The sequence below is a fragment of the Rattus norvegicus genome, chromosome X, assembly GCF_036323735.1.
Source record: "Rattus norvegicus strain BN/NHsdMcwi chromosome X, GRCr8, whole genome shotgun sequence".
In the NCBI taxonomy this organism is placed as follows: domain Eukaryota; kingdom Metazoa; phylum Chordata; class Mammalia; order Rodentia; family Muridae; genus Rattus; species Rattus norvegicus.
This window is the reverse complement of record NC_086039.1, coordinates 67134306-67153676: the sequence shown is the minus strand read 5'-3', so window position 1 is coordinate 67153676 and position 19371 is coordinate 67134306. Positions and strand designations below refer to the sequence as shown.

At 39.8% G+C, this 19371-nt stretch overlaps 1 protein-coding gene across 1 annotated transcript in view; it reads right to left on the bottom strand.

The window, feature by feature from the left end:
- Ar (androgen receptor) overlaps nucleotides 1-18360 on the bottom strand; it is a 169160-nt gene extending 150800 nt beyond the window's left edge. Inside the window, exon 1 of the mRNA NM_012502.2 lies at nucleotides 15804-18360. Within this exon, the coding sequence (NP_036634.2) occupies nucleotides 15804-17365 (1562 nt within the window). The 5' untranslated portion in view covers nucleotides 17366-18360. The remainder of the gene's footprint in view (nucleotides 1-15803) is intronic.
- Between the last annotated feature and the right edge of the window lie 1011 nt (nucleotides 18361-19371).

Sequence of the window (19371 nt, the reverse complement as noted above, 5' to 3'; positions counted from 1 at the left end):
AAGCTTTACAGTGGTTAGGAGGTAACTATGGGCATTGTGTGTTTGAATCCAAATCTGTGCCTCCCATGATTTTCAGTAGGTTTTGTCTGTTTCTGAATATCTTCAGCAAGGCGAATTTACTACTTATGCCCTCATGCCAATAGACACACAGGGTGTGATGAATAAAAAGGGAATTAATATTTTAGCACTTACTTAAGTGTAATGCTCTTTGTTTAAGATGCTCTATTTAGAGCTTACAATAAGGCTTTAAGGAAAGTATTCCATAGGCAAAGGACTTGATCAAAGATAAGTTACTACCTTGAGGTTGTACCACTGGTAAACGATTGTGTCAGAATTGCAAGTCAGGTCTGATGTGATTTGTGAAGTCCCTTGCACTTTTTCTTTAGCTTCTCCTATGTGAGGAGCAAAAATTCTTAAAGTGAAAATGGCCCTTGGGATTTACCCAGGCCATTGATCTATCTATGGCAAATTCATATGTGTATAAGAGTTAGGTAAATAACTTAAGTGACCAAAGTAGTTCAAGGGTCCCTGGAGAAACTAAATTGCACACGTTCTATCTGGATGCAGAACAATTTTCACTTCCTCTTCTCCTTTGCCAGGCAGTATCCAATATTGTTAGGTCTTCACTTCCAAAGTAGAAAGCTGAATTTCCATGGGAAATATGAATAGCAATTCAATGAGTGCATTCATAGACACACTGTTTAGGGTAGGTAAAACATACCTGGTTCTAGTGGACAACTTTTCTCTTTTACTAAAATATAACCTGTCCTCATTGTTTTTTCTCTTTGTGGTACTACAGAAAAAAATTGAACATAATCATTCAAATGCATGTAGGGAATAGTCCACTGCTGTCCTCCTCCTTTACTTTTTTTTTCAGAATCTTAGTTAACACCTCCATGCTTAATGTCACATAAATGATGAGGTTGAATAACATATTGCAAGTATTAGAATTTATAAAAGCAAGGCAATATTTCTTTTTATTCCAAGTAATCAGTTCTAGAGAGAGAATTTCTGACCCGGTGAGTTGTTCGTGGCAGTCAGTGCTATTAACTTAGAATCACCTAATACATATGGACTATCCATTACATAGAGAAGTGTAAGTTATGCATTTTGGCAATTTTATAAAGAAACATCCAGGAAGCTATCTTTTTTCTAAATAAGAAGTTTTAAAAGAATATATGCATCAAAATTATTTGCATACATGTAAATGATTATAATTTGAAGGACTAATTATTATGTATATTCATTAATAAGGAATGAAGAGGTAAGCATAATTTGATTCTTGATTTTTACTAAGCATTCTTTCCATCATCAGAATATTTCTTTTAAAATCTTATGAGCTAGATATTTCTAGCCCTGCTTTATAGACAAGGAAACTACAGCAAACATGTTTCAAATATATCCTATCAGACATCACTTTTTCTTGGGTTGGAGAATGAGAAAATTTATCTTGTAGGAAGCTGTTATTAGAGCTATGATTAGACATGTAGACATTATTGAAATTGGGATAGCTTTCAAGGTTAAAGGGATAGTAGGAAAAACAGTAAGTTCAAAAAACAAAAGACTGGGGATGGTTTAAAGCGATGGCAACTAGATCCATTTGGCAAGATTGTTAAAAAAGGAAACAACTGGGAAAATGAGCCAGATCAAGAGGCAGATCATAAAGAGACCTGAACACCATATTTACCAAATTTGGAATTGAACTTCCAAACAACTGGAGAGGATCTGATTTTGTGTGGGGGTTGTGTAGTAGACATGTACCACTGGGATTGACCCCGTTGTCTTGCCTAAGCTAGGCAAGGACTCTATTAGCCTAGTCCAAGGAGCTGAAAATTCAATCCTCCATTATGTAATTATTCAGGAAAGCTTCTTTGTGACAAATACTGAGAATAGGGAGATAAATCATGTAAGGCTTCAATTGTCAAGGAACTTACAGTCCTGGGATATTTGAAATAAGATTCTAAAAAATATTTTAATTGAACTTTAGTACTGTTTTGTGGCAAGGATACCACGGGAATGAAAGTACAGTAAAGAGCATGGGAGATAAGAAACTTGAGATCACTTCACAATAGAGTGAGAAGTGATAAGGATTTGAATGTGGGTAGAAGGAATGACCAACAGTGCTTAGGGAAACATTTTCTTTTAGCGCCATAGTTCTGAAAATCTTAGTCTTGTCTTTTCCCAGAAACTCTAAGGTCAACTCTGATGGAAAATGCTGAACCTGGAAGGGGAATGATTCCTCAAAGAGACCACTCTGTTCATTTCTACATCTGACCTGAAATACTTTGAGTCAGCCTAGTACCTCACTGAGGTTCAGCATGCATCTAAAGCAAACAACATACCATCTAAAAACAGGAGCATGGCTAAGATTTTTGTTCTATTATTAGATAATTGCTAAGAAAAATATCTCAGTCTAACTTGGTCCTTTTTATTTAAAAGGCTGATCAAGCAGATTTCATATGAACAATTGGAAACTCCCACAGACTACAAGTTGCTAACCTTGGTGTTTTAAGCAAAGATAAAAGGGGAAGGTAGATAGGCAGAATAAATTGATATATAATACGTTCTATTTTAACATTCAAATATTGAATACCAAATGTTTCCATCTTTACTGTCAACCCTGAGTTTATGTGCTTTCTTCATCAAATTAGAGATTAGACAATGCTGAAGAGCTGTGACACAATATGGCAAGTTTGGAAAGACACTTTCACTCAGGCATTGCCAACTTTCAAAAGAAGTAGTTAAGTGGTTATCATTTGCATGAGTAGAAAGATTATGCCACCTTTCAAAGAAAACACTGAGCAAGGCACATTTGCAGCAGCCTGCTCCATTGCCACAGTGAAAAAAAAAAAGAAAGAAAGAAATGCAATGTGACACCCATGCTCATGATGTAAGGGACTCTGTGCAACCAATTGGACCTAAAAGGACAGAGATAACATCGAGTAAGTGCTATGAAATTTTCCTTCTTATTTAATATTAATCACACAACCTGCTGTCTTGTTTTCAGATTTATTTCACTTTATCACTCTCTAAAAAAGGATGAGTTCTGCTCACTCAACTAGCTGTCTGTCTAATCTTGTTCATGGAGTCATTTGTTTGTGTTTTACTAGCAACTAGGCCAGACAGAAAGAGAAATAGAGGGCAACAAAGGATGTTGAAAAGGGAGCCAGAGTGATAGAATAGAAAGGGCACAGAAAGCTGGGCATTTCACTTTCAAGATTTGACTCTGTCGCTTACATACGATTTTGGATATCTCCCTTTGTGAGAGCTCTTACACAGGAAACTGGCTTAAACTAAAAATGTTTAATGTTTAAAGTTGAGATATAATATTGTTAAAGTTAAAACTTTCTGTAATACGAGCAGCAGTCCTTTGCATAGATGTAGTGAATTCTGAACAAGCGTTTTTTGCTTATATGTTCAGTCAACTTGAGCATGTTATTCAATTTTTGTGTGGCTGTTTCTTCATCTGTAGCACGGGAATATGCATGTATGTCATTGGGATTATTATGAATCACATGAACTGGGCACTTTTCTCTTTCTTACTTCAAAGCAGTCCTATTTAAGCAGGCATTCGATTGTACAAGTTGGTAGTTCACTTTAAAGTTCAGCAAACAGTATTTTTGAGCTCTCGTCTATAATTCCTACCATCATGTTTTCTAATCCTTACCATAAATTATCCACTCTTTATCATGCCCTTTCATCCCATATCCCTAAACTAATATCTGGGCCACTGAGCTGCCCTATGCATAGCAGTGGATTATATAACAGAAGGGACCAACAAAGCCACTGAAGTGTCCTGCCTTTTGCGATGGTAAAGGGAACCAGTTAGGTAATCCATGAAACTCGTGGTATAGTACAGAGGTTAACACCTTGACTGAGTTGCTGTAGTCAGTTGACAGGTGCTAGAGAAGAGAGTCATTTCTTTGGGGCCAGAGTCATGGGTAAGTTTCTCATCTCCTAGTAGATAAGCCCATACAGATGCACATATGGGCAGAGCTAGAAGTTCTCAGAGGTTAAAAACAGTCTTAAACATAAAAGCCAACCTTTCTGGGGAACACACAGATCCAATCACTTCCCACCTCTTTGACATGTAGGCAAAGGCCTAGTTTCCAAAAGTTGGCATAATAACTAAATTTATTAACCCATGCAAATGTCAAAGGTTTACAAGCAATAAATAATATGTGCTCTTGCTATTATTGCTATTGTTATAATTATTTGTTATGAAACAGGAGTTGTCAATGTAGAGTTTTCTAAGAAAATAATATACAGTTTGCCTTCAGAATAGGTTCTGACTAGATGCAGACAATAACTTGTTGTGAGATCTTGGCCAAGACTTTTATATCTGTGCCTTAGGCACCTCATCCATAAAATGAGATAGCTAGAAAAGATGACTGCCCAAATTCTATGAACTCTAATTTAAGACTATTTCTGTTCACATTTCCTATAGATTTCACCCTTGGTTAAAACCTATGCTTATAAAAACTGAACTATAATGTTGGTATAATATTCCAAAAATATATTCACTCTTTTGGGTGTAGCTGTCAAATTGTATGGCTTCCTATTTAATTACTTGTCTTAAAGCTTGGGAAAGAAGAAAAAAGTTCATCCTTTCTCTGAAGAAATAATCTGTAAGATTTTTAATCTCCTCAAAGAAGAGGAAACTTGAAGTCTCTGAATGAAACCTGAATAATCGAAGAAGCTCACTGGAAAACACAAATATTACTAAATATTTGATTTCTATGTCCTATACTTTTTCTACATATACTTTTCATCATTCTGTAAATGACAATGTGCTTTTCCAGTTGTTTAAGCCAACATTTTGCCAATCATGTTTGTCCACTTTCTTTTTTCACCATGTGTATCAGCTGTCAGTAAATGCTCTGACTCTTTCATTAAAACATCCCAATCCAGCCATTTCTTACTTCTTTCACAACCTTACTCTGAACTATCATCTTCCTTTTGAAACAGCTTCATCTGCAACAGTTTCATCTCCTTGTTTCCCATTTACTCTGCAGTCACTTCTCCACAGATATAAGTTGCCAAATAAATGTATCATGGGTTTAAAGTAACAGATGCTATGAAAAAGAGTTCTACTAAAATACTATGTTATTTTATTTATGTTCTCAGAGTAAACTCTGAATTAATAAAGAATACTTAGGAGATCCACTTACACCTCTGATGCTGTGTTCTATCATTCCTTATTTAGGCAAACTAGTAATATAAGCCTCTGTCTTTTGTCAAGACTAGTGTGGACCTTCTTTAGGCTCTTGGTGCCTGAAATTATTTAATCTTGTGTAGCCACGTGGCTTATTTCTTCATTTCTTTCAGGCCTCTTCTCAAGTACTTCGTTCTCAGTAAGGCCTAAGCTGACCAACAAATACAAACTGTGATTTCACACCTTAGTACTTATCCTAGTCACTCTGCTAATCTCATCTTCATGACACTTGTTATTTGTCATATTCTCGTGACACTGTCAGTTCCACGGTTAGATTCTTCAATGCCTTTTCATTGACGATACAGAACTATGCATGTGGTAAATGTTCAATAAATATTAGCTGGAAAAACATACTGAAAATAAAACAGTGAAACTGAAATTCCTTCCTCCTTTGAAGCTATTTATCTGCATATTACCGAAACTTTCTGAACACAATTGTGAACATTATTATAATAGTCTTTTTATTCGTTATTTTGTTTATTTACATTTCAAATGTTATCTCCCTTCCTGGTTTCCCCTCAGAACCCCATCCATTCCTCCCTTCCCCCTCCCTCTGCCTCCATCATGGTGCTCCCCCAGCCACACACTCACTCCTGCCCCATGGCCTTGGCATTCCTTATGCTAGGCCATCGAGCCTTCACAGGACCAAGGGCTTCCACTCCCATTGATGCCAGACAAGGCTATCCTCTGCTACATATGCAGTAGTCTTTTTTTTTTTCTTTTTGGTTTTTTTTTCCTCTTTGGGTCAATTTTTTTTTATCTTTATTAACTTGAGTATTTCTTATTTACATTTCGATTGTTATTCCCCTTCCAAGTATCCGGGCCAACATCCCCCTAACCCCTCCCCCTCCCCTTCCATATGGGATTCCCCTCCCCATCCTCCCCCCATTACCGCCCTCGCCCCAACAATCACGTTCACTGGGGGTTCAGTCTTGGCAGGACCAAGGGCTTCCCCTTCCACTGGTGCTCTTACTAGGCTATTTATTGCTACCTATGAGGTCAGAGTCCAGGGTCAGTCCATGTTTAGTTTTTCGGTAGTGGCTTAGTCCCTGGAAGCTCTGGTTGCTTGGCATTGTTGTTCATATGGGGTCTCGAGCCCCTTCAAGCTCTTCCAGTCCTTTCTCTGATTCCTTCAATGGGGGTCCAGTTCTCAGTTCAGTGGTTTGCTGCTGGCATTCGCCTCTGTATTTGCTGTATTCTGGCTGTGTCTCTCAGGAGAGATCTACATCCGGTTCCTGTCAGCCTGCACTTCTTTGCTTCATCCATCTTGTCTAGTTTGGTGGCTGTATATGTATGGGCCACGTGTGGGGCAGGCTCTGAATGGGTGTTCCTTCTGCCTCTGTTTTAAACTTTGCCTCCTTATTCCCTGACAAGGGTATTCTTGTTCCCCTTTTAAAGAAGGAGTGAAGCATTCACATTTTGATCATCCCTCTTGAGTTTCATGTGTTCTAGGCATCTAGGGTAATTCAAGCATTTGGGCTAATAGCCACTTATCAATGAGTCATATGCAGTAGTCTTAACCTATACTATTTTTACAAGGTAAACATTATTTTATTGCCTGAAATCTCATATTATAGTCACTTCAACATTGTTCTTTTTGTTCAGGATTGATTAAATATCCAGTGGTTTTGTACTTCTTTTATATCATTGTTAGAAGGTTGAATGTGTGTGTGTGTGTGTGTGTGTGTGTGTGTGTGTGTGTTCGTGTGTGTGCTTTTTGTGGATTTGATTTTTGTGTGTTTGTGTTCTATTTTTGTAAAGGAAGTCATGGTATTTTTGTTGTGGATTGTGGTAAATTTGTAAACCATCTGGGCAGAATGTTCATTTTCTAGAAGCTTTTGGGTGGAATTCCTGGCACCTCTTATTTATACTTTATCATCTCTAAATATGGAAAATCTGTCGTATTCATTTCCTATTTACATTGCTTAAATTTACTTCTAGACTCTTATTTCTCTAGCTAGTCTTTCAAGCACTATGTGGAAGAGGAGTAAGGGTCATAGAAAGCCCTATCTAGTCCTTATTTTGAATGTGATAATTTTTTTTGATGAGTGGATTTTTGTTTTTTATTAAATTTCTGTATGTACATATGCATATACACATACCTTTATGTGAATGTGATAATTTTAAGTCACTTTCTAATTATGATGATGTTAGCCATTGAGGTAATCTTCTTTCAGGACTCTAGGGCTTTTATAATGAAAACATGTTGGACTTTTGTTATATGCTTAAATTCAATTTTGTAAGTATTTTAATGAGGAGTTTTGAGCTTATGTTCATCAAGGATATTGAACTGTAATTTTTTGTTCTTGATGTATCTTTATCCTGCTTTGATACTAGAGTAATACTGGCTTTATAGAAGGAATTGGAAAGTGCATCCTAGCTCTGAATTTTTAAATTCAAGTATGTATTCTGAAGTAACCCTAGAAACTAGAAAAGTAAAGATGGACCATTTTATGAGGGGGTTGGAAATGTTCTAGAGCAGCAGTTCTCAACCTTCCTAATGCTGTGATATTTCATACAGTTCCTCATGTCATGGTGACCACCCCAAGCATAAAGTTATTTTCATTGCTACTTCATAACTGTGATTTTGCTATCATTATGAATTGTAATGTAAATATTTGTGATTTTGATGGTCTTGGGCTACTCCTGTAAAAAAAAATTAACACCTCCCCCAAAAGGAGTCACAACCCATGGGTTCAGAACTGCTGCTCTAGAGGGAAGAGGGGTAGGGAGAGTGCACAAGAGTACTATGAAAGGGAAAAGTGAGAAAATGAGCGTGGGTACTTTAACTGGGGAACAGGAATGAGGGGTACTATAGAGAAAGAAGCATACACTACAGATATTTGAAAAAATGTAGCAAAGCATTGTTTCATATGCTTACTTAAAAACAAGTATATCAATAAATATTAATATATAGACACAGATTCTATAGATACACAGATAATGCTCACCTCAAGAACCATAGACTGAATAACAAATAGTACAGATAAGTAATTCCTTATGGAAGTCCAAGAGACTTTCAAAGCAATGTAGATTATTGTTACTGCCCTTGGTTGCCTCCATGAACCTTAAAGCAAGAGCTTATTACTGAAGACACCACACACTTTGTACACAGGCCTTGAAGGAAATGAGAGAACTGATCTGGAAGTCTCCATGGGGAGCTTTCATAGATCTAAGGGTACTATATACGCTTCAAAGACAGGAAAACAATCAAAAGTCTTACCTTTAAATCACCAATGACCAGCCAGTAAAATATTGTTAGTGGTACAATAATGACCCTATTATTTTTCTCTTATTCCTTGAATTATTTCACTTGTGTTTATCCCTTCCTCCCCTGAGGGAAGTGGGGGGGGGCTCATTTATTTAGAAGCTCAAAATAAACCTTTGTATCAGTTGAAATCTTTGTATCAGTCAGACCAATTACTCTTGGTCTGACCCCATAGTGGATATGTTCCTTAAATCTCCACACTATGACTCATTAATTAAGCTACATTTAATTTATATTGTTGCAGACTTTTCCAGACAAAGACATCAATTATATTCTCAGCAAATGCAATCACATAGTCAAAAAAACTGTGGAAGAAACTAGTAATTAATATGGCTGGAGTGTTAATATTGAATAAAAAAAACTTAATAAAATATGCACAATTTAAGCAATGTAGAAATGGGATGAGTAAAGATATATAGACCAGAAAATATAGTTGAATGTCAAAATATCTCATATGCATGGTTAATGCATTTGTACAAATAATTCTGAGATAGATGAATGGGACAAAGATTCAACAATGATAACTGGATATCTATAGGAACAGAAATGGGACCTGGATCTTTACTTCACAACATATAAAACATTAAATCAAGGATTATCAAAGACAAAATATAAGTAGCAAAAACTAGGAAACTCATGGAAAGAAACATGGGTATATATGTTTTTGTTTTAGAATTAGGGAAAACCTCTTAATATAAAACAGCAAACGAATAATCCAATACAAAGAAACTCTGAATTTTATCAAATTAATCAAAAATGTTTTCCTTCCGTGGATGCTGCTAACAAATTTATAAATATTCACAAATCATTCCATTAAAGGACTTTTTATCAAACATATATTTTAAAAGACTCATAACTCAATGTCAAAATGGCAACACAACTAAGCATGAATAAAGAATATACATAGGTATTTTGTCAAAAAAGATAATCAACAAACACTCAAGAAAATATATTGATTGGAAAAATACACAATAAAAATGAGAATAAGCTAGAACTTCACACCCACTAGATATCACAACAACAACAATAATAATGACAATGACAATGATATGGGGCTGGAGAGAGTTGAGTGGTAAAAAGCACTTGTTATTCATTCAGAGGACCTTGTTCCAACACCTACATGAAATGACTCACAACCTTCTTCTAGGAGATGTGATGCCCTCTTCTGGCTTTCACAGGTACCTACACCTGTGCATACACACACACACACACACACACACACACACACACACACACTTTTAAAGAAAAGTGATAATAATAAGTGTTTACAAGATATGGATAGAGTAGTATATTGACATAATACTCCTTCAATTCTAAAGTACACTTTTGTATAATTTAGACACTTCCAAACTGTCTAAAAAGACACTTTTGAAAACAGCTTGGCATATTCTTATAAAATTGATAATATGGGTACTATATGAAAGGACATTTCTGTTACTTATTATTTACCCAGAAGATTTAAAAGATGGCTTTGTGTTTAAGAGCGCTTGTTGCTTTTTCCAAGGATCCTTGTTTAGTTTCCAGCATCCATATGGCAGCTCACAACCATCCCGAATTTCAGGTCCAGAGAATCAGATACCCCAGGCATGAATGTGGTGCACATACATGCATGTGGGCACAACACTCATACACATAAATTAATGTAAATAAATTAACATTTTAAAAAGTATGCATGAAAGTTTGTGGCAATACAGTTATATAATAATAGTAGTAGTAATGCTCAAACAATGGTGACAACCATAATTTCCATAAGCTGGCAAAATGTGGCAAAATCTACAATATAAAAAATTATTCAATTCTGAAAAAATAATGAAGTCCTCACTATGTGATTTAACACTGTTTTAGTGCATTTAACTCTAATGAATGCAATGTTTTAGTATTCTGACCAAAAGCAAGAAAGTTAACATAACATTAAGTACCTTACTGGCCTCTTTGCAGTTATTTGACTATTAATGAATAAACTGGAAAATACTATGTATGCATAAAATGTACTTTTTCTTATATAGGAAAAATTATATGAAAGAACCTAGTCACACTAGAACTAGTGTTGCATTGCTGTGTTTATTTAGATGAGATGCAGAATGTGTACATCCATAGAGACTAAGAGCAAATTAGTGTTACATCAGAGTTGGGAGTTAGGTAGAGAGGTGACTGCTACCAACCACATAGGTTTTTGACTGGGTGAGTAAAGTTTCCAACATTGATTGTGATAGAAGGTACATAACTCAGAATTTGCTATAAAGAACTCAAATGTGCATAGATGAATTGTATGGATTGTGAATTATGTCTTGAATTGGCTACTGGTAACAAAATAGAACTCTGATACAACATGATCTAAATTGTCAACATTCTCTAGTGACCAACAGCACTTTAATGCTATAAATTTATGAGTGAGCCATTCCCAAACATGACATATCTGGCAGATTGGCAGCAATCAGTGTGAGAGAGAAAAGTAGTATCATTCGTGAGTTTGAAAACCACAATTTGTGCCGTCTCAGCTTTGCGATGTAGACACTATGTGGAGCCCTTACTAGGTAACAATCTAAAACATTAGAATCAGGAGAGAAGCTTCCAGAAGTTTTATGTTCTGCTTCAGAGACGTTTCCTCAAATGACCAACAGGTATTCAAAATGCAATATTTTAGTATTCTGACCAATAGTCAGGAAGTTGAGATAACATTAAGTGCCTTACTGGCCTATTTGAAGTTGTTTGACTATTAATGAATAAACTAGAAAATACTATGTATGCATAAAGTGTACATTTTTCTTATATATCATGAAGGTTATCATAATATTAATTGTATGTTATTTCACAAGTCACTATTTAAAGGTCAATGTTGTGTTCAGGACAAGTATAACTGAGTATAAATGAATATCACAGAACTCGACGAACTGCTGACAATGAAACTGAAGTAAATTAATTTCTTTACTATTTTGTTTACCAATACTAATTTTCATGTAGTCCGAGAAGCTTCATGTGAAGACAAAAACTGACTTGGACATACAGAATGGATGAATAGATACAGATTGAGACAGAGTTTTTGAGAAACTACAAGTATAATTATCTTCAGTGTCTGAGAGAAGGTTATCAGGAGGGTCATCACAGGGAAAAGGACAGAGATTAAGATAGGCTGTATAGATAGCTCAGTGCAGAGGACCCTGGATTCAAACTCCAGTTCTGCAAGACATATACCTACAGACACACAGACACACACACACACACACACATATACATCCACACCTGGAGTTGGGGGAGGCAAAATATTTCACTAAATCTTCAAGTTGTATAAGCTATTTCCCACAATTTCCGCAGCAACTGTTGAACCTGCTCTAACCTGAAGGTAAAAATGTCCTGCTATGCGGCTGTTCACTTTACAGTTCGCTCCTGCTGTCTAGTCTTAAGAGAGGTGCTGCGTTCTGCATTCGTCCTGATCTGTTACTTGCCAGATTTTCATTAAAGAGATTCTTTAGGGGCATGCCACAGGTATAATGAGGGGGGAAAATCCTATGGAGTAGAAAGAAGAGTCTATATTTCGATGTCAAAGGCACGGAAAGGGGAATAAAAGAAAACCAAGCATAGGCAGGATTTGAGGAAGCTGCAGACAAAGAGAAAATGGAGTAGTTGGGGGTTGGGGAAGGTTTTTTTCATTCTCTTACCAATATGAAAAAATGTAAATTTTTGTTTATTTTTAATTATCTATATTTTTCATTATCATGATTTCAGATGTGATTATAAATCAGCCTTTGTCCCTCCAAGTCTTCATTCTGTTCCTTGCTTAAACCAAACTCCAATTAAAATTAATGGTCTCCTTATCACCATATGTAGTAGTTGTAGTAATAGCAATAATGATAATGATAATAATAATAATAATAATAATAATAATAATAATAATAATATCCATGTACAACTTGCAGGACACCTTGAAGAGTGACCATTATATGTGTACAAATCAGGAGATGAAAGAACTCTGTTTTAAAAGTATATATACAAACCAGATGAGAAAATTAAAACAGTGAAGAAAACACTTAAAAGAAATGTGTCAGCACATTCAACATATTATTTCCATTTATCAGCTCTTTAATGAGGTAAAATTAATAATGCCGGGAAAGCACCTCAAACTAACAATTGGAAAGTTATAAGTGATATAGGAAACATTTTCTACTGTGAGAGCTAGCCTACATAAGAGGGTCTTGCCATGGCTGCATCTTGTGGTTACTTACAAATGGGTGCCAACTGACTTGGCTATTTGGTGTTCGTGTTCGGGTGACTGACACCCAGGAAGAACTCACTATGTGTTTGCAAATTACAGAGGACAGCAGAAATCATTCCTTGATCAGAAAGCCAAATTTTGCTTTATAAAACATGCAAACTACTCCTTATATCGTAGCTGGGAAAAAATGCTTGGTAACTAGGAAGGAGAATTGGAGATGACATGAGAATTGATAAAACAGGAAACTTAGAAAAAATAAAACAAAAGGTACAACTTGTCATTGTCAGTAAAATAATGCCTTTTATGAATGTTGCAACAAACACACAAAAATATTAATTTCCATTCTGCATCTGAGTAATTTCTCTTTAGCCCCAACTCAAATTCTTTTCTGGGTTCTCCAGGGCTCTCATTTGTAAGCATTCATGTTTACCACAGTATTGTGCTGCAAAGTTTTAGTCTTATTTGATCTCCAAAAGAAAACAGCTCCATAAGATATCATCAGACTTATAAACAAGGCCCATTATTTTATTTTTCTTTCTGTTCAAAGCATATGCTTATTTTTTACTAAGTAAAAATAAGACAGGGCAGATTTTCAGTTTCTGCCTTCTCAGTAGACATGTTGCTAATGTCTGACACCGAATTACTGCTTCTGTTAGTAAAGCTAAAAAACTTTCTCCCTCATATAACTAATGTTCATGGTCACCGACAATTGAATAAAGTTGTGAGAAGCTTCCAGAATTTTGAGATATTAAATTCAAAATCAGCACACGAATGCCTGCCATCCAGAGGGAATGCGCTCTGGACTTGCCTTTAAAAAGTCTTTGCTTTTCATCCAAGTACGAAGTACGGGAAACAAAAGAAAAGTCAGAAACTATTTCCATTTTAAATGTTGGTTGCATTCTCATGAGATCAATTAATTAATTTGCAACAAAATGATTCAAATGATTTTCTAGATCCTAGAAATGGAAATTGTCTGCTCACTTAGACAGGAACTTCATTGACTCTAGCCAAATTCTCTCTCAAAAATTTAAAGTGTCAATGAAGCTTCAAAGTGTACTGATCATTCTAATAGCAAAGGGACCCCTCCCACTAAGGACAGAGATAAAATCAGAATGCTCACTGTATAAATGCTAGAAAGTATTTAAATTCACTTGGTAGGAAGTCAGACTGTAATTTTAAAAATGCAGCTTCTAAAACCAACACTGAGAACTACTACTTTTCTTCTTCTTAAGTGTGCAGAGTTGGGGTGGGATAGACCGAGGATGGGTGGCTAGCTCATGGGGCTAGGCTTAGCACTGTGCTAGACTAGAAAGCACTTTAGACATTCCCACCCAAAGTAAAGTTTGTAGTAAAAGAGGGACTCCGTTCTCTAGTTGACAGCCCTAGAAAAAATTAACCATACCGAGTAAATCTATTCTCATAAAACGAAGACCTTTTATCCCACAGTAAAACCCATCACAAAAATAAACACTCTAACTTAACTGGAAAAGATTTAATGCTATCAGATAAATCTTTGAAAATCCTGTAAGACAAACCTTAAAACCAAATAGAATATAAACTGTGATAAACTGTTTCTTCAACAACTCAACAAAAAGTGTATTTTATGAAAACTTATCCTCCCTTTTTCATTTTTGGACATTGTCCTAACAACCAAGAACAATAAGAGAATACAAATTGTTAGAATTAAGTCACCAAAAATTATGGCACATCTAACAAAGACATTTGGGGGACATCCCAAATGAAAGAAAACCACTTGAGACACAAACATAAATCCATAGAGAAATGCGAACACCTCAGGAAAATCAACCATTAATTACTCAGTCAATACTCCATCTTATCAGATGAAAAGATTATCTTAACTTAGTGAGAAAAGGGTTTCAACTAGTCTCTGAGAGGCTCAAGAAGCAGTGGTAAATACTTTTAATAAGGCAAAATTGCCCGCCACTTTTCTCCTGTCCTAATTAAAACTGTGAGGCAACATTGTGGTTCATAGGTCACTGACAGTTCTTGCTCAATTTGTTAGCACAAGCAACTCCAGGTTTAAAATATAAGTATGTCCTTAAAATGAAAAATGTAATGTGGTGCCGTATTCCTCTCTCTCCAGTATAAATTTCTGAGCACACTCAAGCAGCAGGACATGTTTTACAGTTTTGTTTTGTTTGCAAAACTTGTAAGTCAAACTCAAACCTGCTCAAATTATTCATTTACAGGACATTTCTTTTCTTTACAGGTTCAGTGCGAGCCCCAAATAAAGGCTTTCTGATGTGTTCTAATCTACAGAAAGTAAACACTTTTCAAGAGAAAACTGGCCCACACAGTTACTCCCAACAATCAGTCAATGCTGAGAAATACGTGAGAGCAAACTTTGCTCACTGTTTACCACGAAAGTAACCCCATCTACCTGCTCTAAATGTGCTTGTTGAATTCTCTAGGCTGATCTCTAACCAGAGAGCAAGTCCCCCGCTTTCTTCCAGGGAAACAAAACTGCACTCCTTCACCCCGAGCCCCTCAGCAATCAGATGCGGCTTTTCTTTCTCCGAGAATTGAGAATTCTATTATCTCTCTTTGAAGGATGCGGGCCGAAATCAGGTTTTTGCTTTTATTTCCCTTTTATTATGCCAAGACCATTCACTTCACGGACTAGAAGATGAATACCAACAGACCCATAGACAAAAAACTCCCCACATTTCTGATCCTGTTCTCAGGACTTTGAGGAAAGGAGAAGGAAAAACAGTGAAAAACCTTATGGGCGTCATTCCTGAAAATGGCCCATGCAATTGGATTTAAGTTTGGAAGTCATAGGACTTGAAATATCAGAAAGATCTTAATGGAGGAGTTTAGAAGTCTAGGGAAATTGGAGGGGAATTTTAAAGAGTATGTATTAGCACCCCGGAGTGCAGCAAGATTCTCTGGGCTTAGGTGGAACATTTCACAAGAGGACAGTCCCCAGGAGGGCTCCAGATGTAGGACAGACCTTCCTATAGAACTGGACTGAGCTGTTTTAGGATCCCTCCGAATGTTCTCTTGGGCGGGAGTCCCTAGATTCCACAAAATGCAAACTGCTACTCTGTGCCCTTGGTCAAAAGGAGGCATTTTTAGGATAAACTTACCGCATGTCCCCATAAGGTCCGGAGTAGTTCTCCATCCAAGGTCCCATTTCACTTTTAACACAACTGGGACTGGGATAGGGGACTCTGTTCACAACTCCACCAGGATACCACACTTCAGAGGCAGAGAAGTCACCCTCCTGGCTTGCCAGCCCCTGAGGGGGCCGAGTGTAGCCATAGGGGGCTACAGGCCCAGCATCGCTTGGGCTACTGCTGCCGCCCCCGCCTCCTGGCCCATATAATTGGCCTTCTTCAGCTGTGAAGAGAGTATGCCAGGAAGAAGAGGCGGTGGCTGGGGGCGATCCAGTGCTGGGTCCGGCTACACTCCCTCCATGTAGGCTAGCCAAGTCCCCATAGCGGCATTGCGCTGCCGCCGCAGCCCAGGCGCTGCCGTAGTCCAACGGGTTCTCCAGCTTGATGCGGGCGTGTGGATGGGTAGGGGGCGGGGGGTGCGGCGGCCCGGACAGAGCGAGCGGAAAGTTGTAGTAGTCGCGATTCTGGTATGCTGCTGCCTCGTCTACTGCTCCAGACTTATACAGAGACAGTGAGGACGGGATCTCAAGTGTCCCAGAGCTACCTGCTTCACTGCTGCCAGAGCAGCCCAGACTCTCACCTTCCAACCCTTTGGCGTAACCTCCCTTGAAAGAGGAATACTCAGCAGTCTCTTCAGTGCCTTTGCCCGGGCCTTCGTCCAGGGAAAGACCTTTGCATTCGGCCAGAGGCGCACAAGGAGTGGGACGCACGGCGGGTGGACCTCCCAGGAGCGACGCGTACATGCAGTCGCCCCGAAGCTGCTCCCCTGGACTCAGATGTTCCAGTGCTTCCACACCCAACCCCATGGACACAGACACTGCTTTACACAACTCCTTGGCACTGTCAGATATGGTCGAATTGCCCCCTAGGTAACTATCCTTGGAGGAAGAGGGAGCCCCAGTGGCCTCCCTTGCTCTCACGCTGCTGCTGCCTTCGGATATTACCTCCTGCTGCTGTTGCTGCTGCTGCTGCTGCTGCTGCTGCTGCTGCTGTTGCTGTTGCTGCTGCTGCTGAAGAAGTTGCATGGTGCCGGCCTCGCTCAGGATGTCTTTAATGTCTGCGGAGCAGCTGCTTAAGCCTGGGAAAGTGGGGCCCAGTAGGGACAACGTGGATGGGGCAGCTGAGTCATCCTGATCTGGAGGAGCTGGTGGCTGCTGCGGCAGCCCCTTGCCAGGAGCCGTGGCAGCTCCAGGCTCCGGGAGGCAGCCGCTCTCAGGGTGGCCCTCGGAGGCTGACTGCTGCTGTGAAGGCTGCTGTTCCTCCTCCAGGGCCAGGTAGCCTGTGGTGCCTCTGATGTGGGCTTGAGGAGAGCCATCCTCAGGGTGCTGCTGCCGCCGCCGCCGCCGGGGGCTAGTCTCCTGCCGCTGCTGTAAACAGGCACCGGGAGGTGCTATGCTAGCGGCCTCAGGGTGCCTGGGGCCCGGGTTCTGGATCGCTTCGCGCACGCTCTGGAACAGATTCTGGAACGCTCCTCGATAGGTCTTGGACGGGGGCCGTGGGTAGACCCTTCCCAGCCCTAACTGCACCTCCATCCTTTAGCTTGTCTCTAGCTTCCACCGAATTCCCTTATCCTGCCTCCTCGTCTCTTGCTCTGAAGAGTTCTACTGACTGATGATGTAGTATCTGCAGCTAGCTGCCCACCTGCGGGAAGCTCCAGGGAAGAAAACTTGCAGGGAGGGGGGGGGGAGCGCCCAGATAGCCTCAAAGTCTCCTGTAAAGGAAGGCACGCGCTAGACAGGATCTGCCCTGCTAGTTTCACAGTTTGTCCCTAAATACTTGAAGAACAGATTAAAAGATGCTCAAAGCTTGACTGGGGGGAAGGAAAATTCTCTGCCTTCCAAAGTCAATGTCCACTGAAGCAGGTGCAAATAAGAACTGGGCTATTTTCTTTTTGTTTTCTTTTTGCTTTTGTTTTGCTTTCGACTACTGAAGCCCCAACTGTCTTTTCATCTTTTCAATTCTAGCTGCACACACAGGGTGAGGGGCGGGCAGTAGGAGGTGCAGGGGGGAGAACCTGGAATCAGGGACTCTCCAGCGTGCTGTTGCTCCTCAGTCTCTGGGCTCCCAAAAGCCTCCCTTCCAATGGGCAACAAGCTCGTCTGCTTTCAGCCAAAGGGAGTTACCTCTGTGCAAACTGGCTGGCAGAGCTGGTGGTGTAGGGGAGAGGGCTGGCCAGGAAGCCTGCCTAGTCCGCTCAGGGAGAGGGGACCCAGGAGGGGTAGGGGTAGGAGGGAGGAGGACAAAGGCAGTCGTAGTCCTACCGGACACTTTCTTCGCTTCCTCCGAGTCTCCCGCAGCTTTTAGAAACTTCACCGAAGAGGAAAGGGCAGCTTCTGGGCGGCGGCTTCGAAGCCGCCGCTCTGCAACAGGCGTTGGCTGTCGCTGGGCTGGGGCTGGCGTGGTATGTCCCTTAAGCTTCTGTATGGCACTGGAGTGGCTAGCTCAGTCTTTTCCCCTCTGATGCCCTCTCAGCCTCCAGGTTTGCTCCGGACCCTCTGGTTCTCCCAGCAGGCTGGCTCCTAGGGATCTCCGAGGGGGCGCTGGGAGGTGGAAAGCAAATGCAACAGTTTGTGAGTCGGTCCCGCCCCCGCGGGCCGGCCTCCCTGCCTTCCCACCTCCTTTCTCTCTCCCCTCCCCTCCCCTCCCCTCCCCTCCCCTTTCCTTTTCTCCCCTCCCCTCACCGCAAGCTAGCGCAGGGTGGCTTTAGAGAACATAGTGCTGGCGTAGTATGGTTGAAGGCTGGAAGGACTCCCTGTAGCCTCTGAAGACCCCTTTTCCCCAAATACCACTTGTTTTTCGGAACCGGGCTTTAGACTCCAAAGCAGAAGCTTTAACTTGGAGCGATTTTTTAACAGACAAGCCTACCGGCTCCTCAAAAGGTTAGCACAGGCCGGATTTCATTCCTGAACCCAATCCCAAAACAGATTCTCCGAGGGAGGAAGGGGCATTAGAAGTACCGGCTACCAATTGTTCTTAGGTACCCTCTCCCCCAGGGCCCACCAGGACAAGCAGAAGGGAGAGTCCCAAGAGATTAAAGAACAAGCTGCAGCCAAAGCAACTCTTGCAGAAACCTTTGAGATCCTCCAGTAGCGTAGATGGGGAATTCCCGACACCAAGCCATTTACTCTGGGAATTCTGGGCCCAAGAAGCCAGTGGTCATTTCTACCTCATTTCTTGCCCTTCTTTCTGTTGGGAATTGCCTGTAACTTACACTGTTTGATTTCTCCAGATTTGCAAAGGCAAAAAAATCACTCAGACAAGTGTGCAAACACAAATGTCAAAAACACTTGTCATGCACACATGAACCTTCGATTTTGTCCAAAGTGTTGTTTGTATAGAAGCCTTTAGATGTCCAAATTGTTTGCACTTGAAAATTCTTATCCTGGGTAGAGAAATCACAGAGGGCTGATCTTTCTTTTAATGGACAGGTTAGAACAGATGAATATGATGTAGGATATTCCCAACTGTAAAGACAAAAGAGCAATAGAAAGATCAAGAGTAGACCTATAGAGAAAATGTCCTTAGAGAAAGGCTGTAG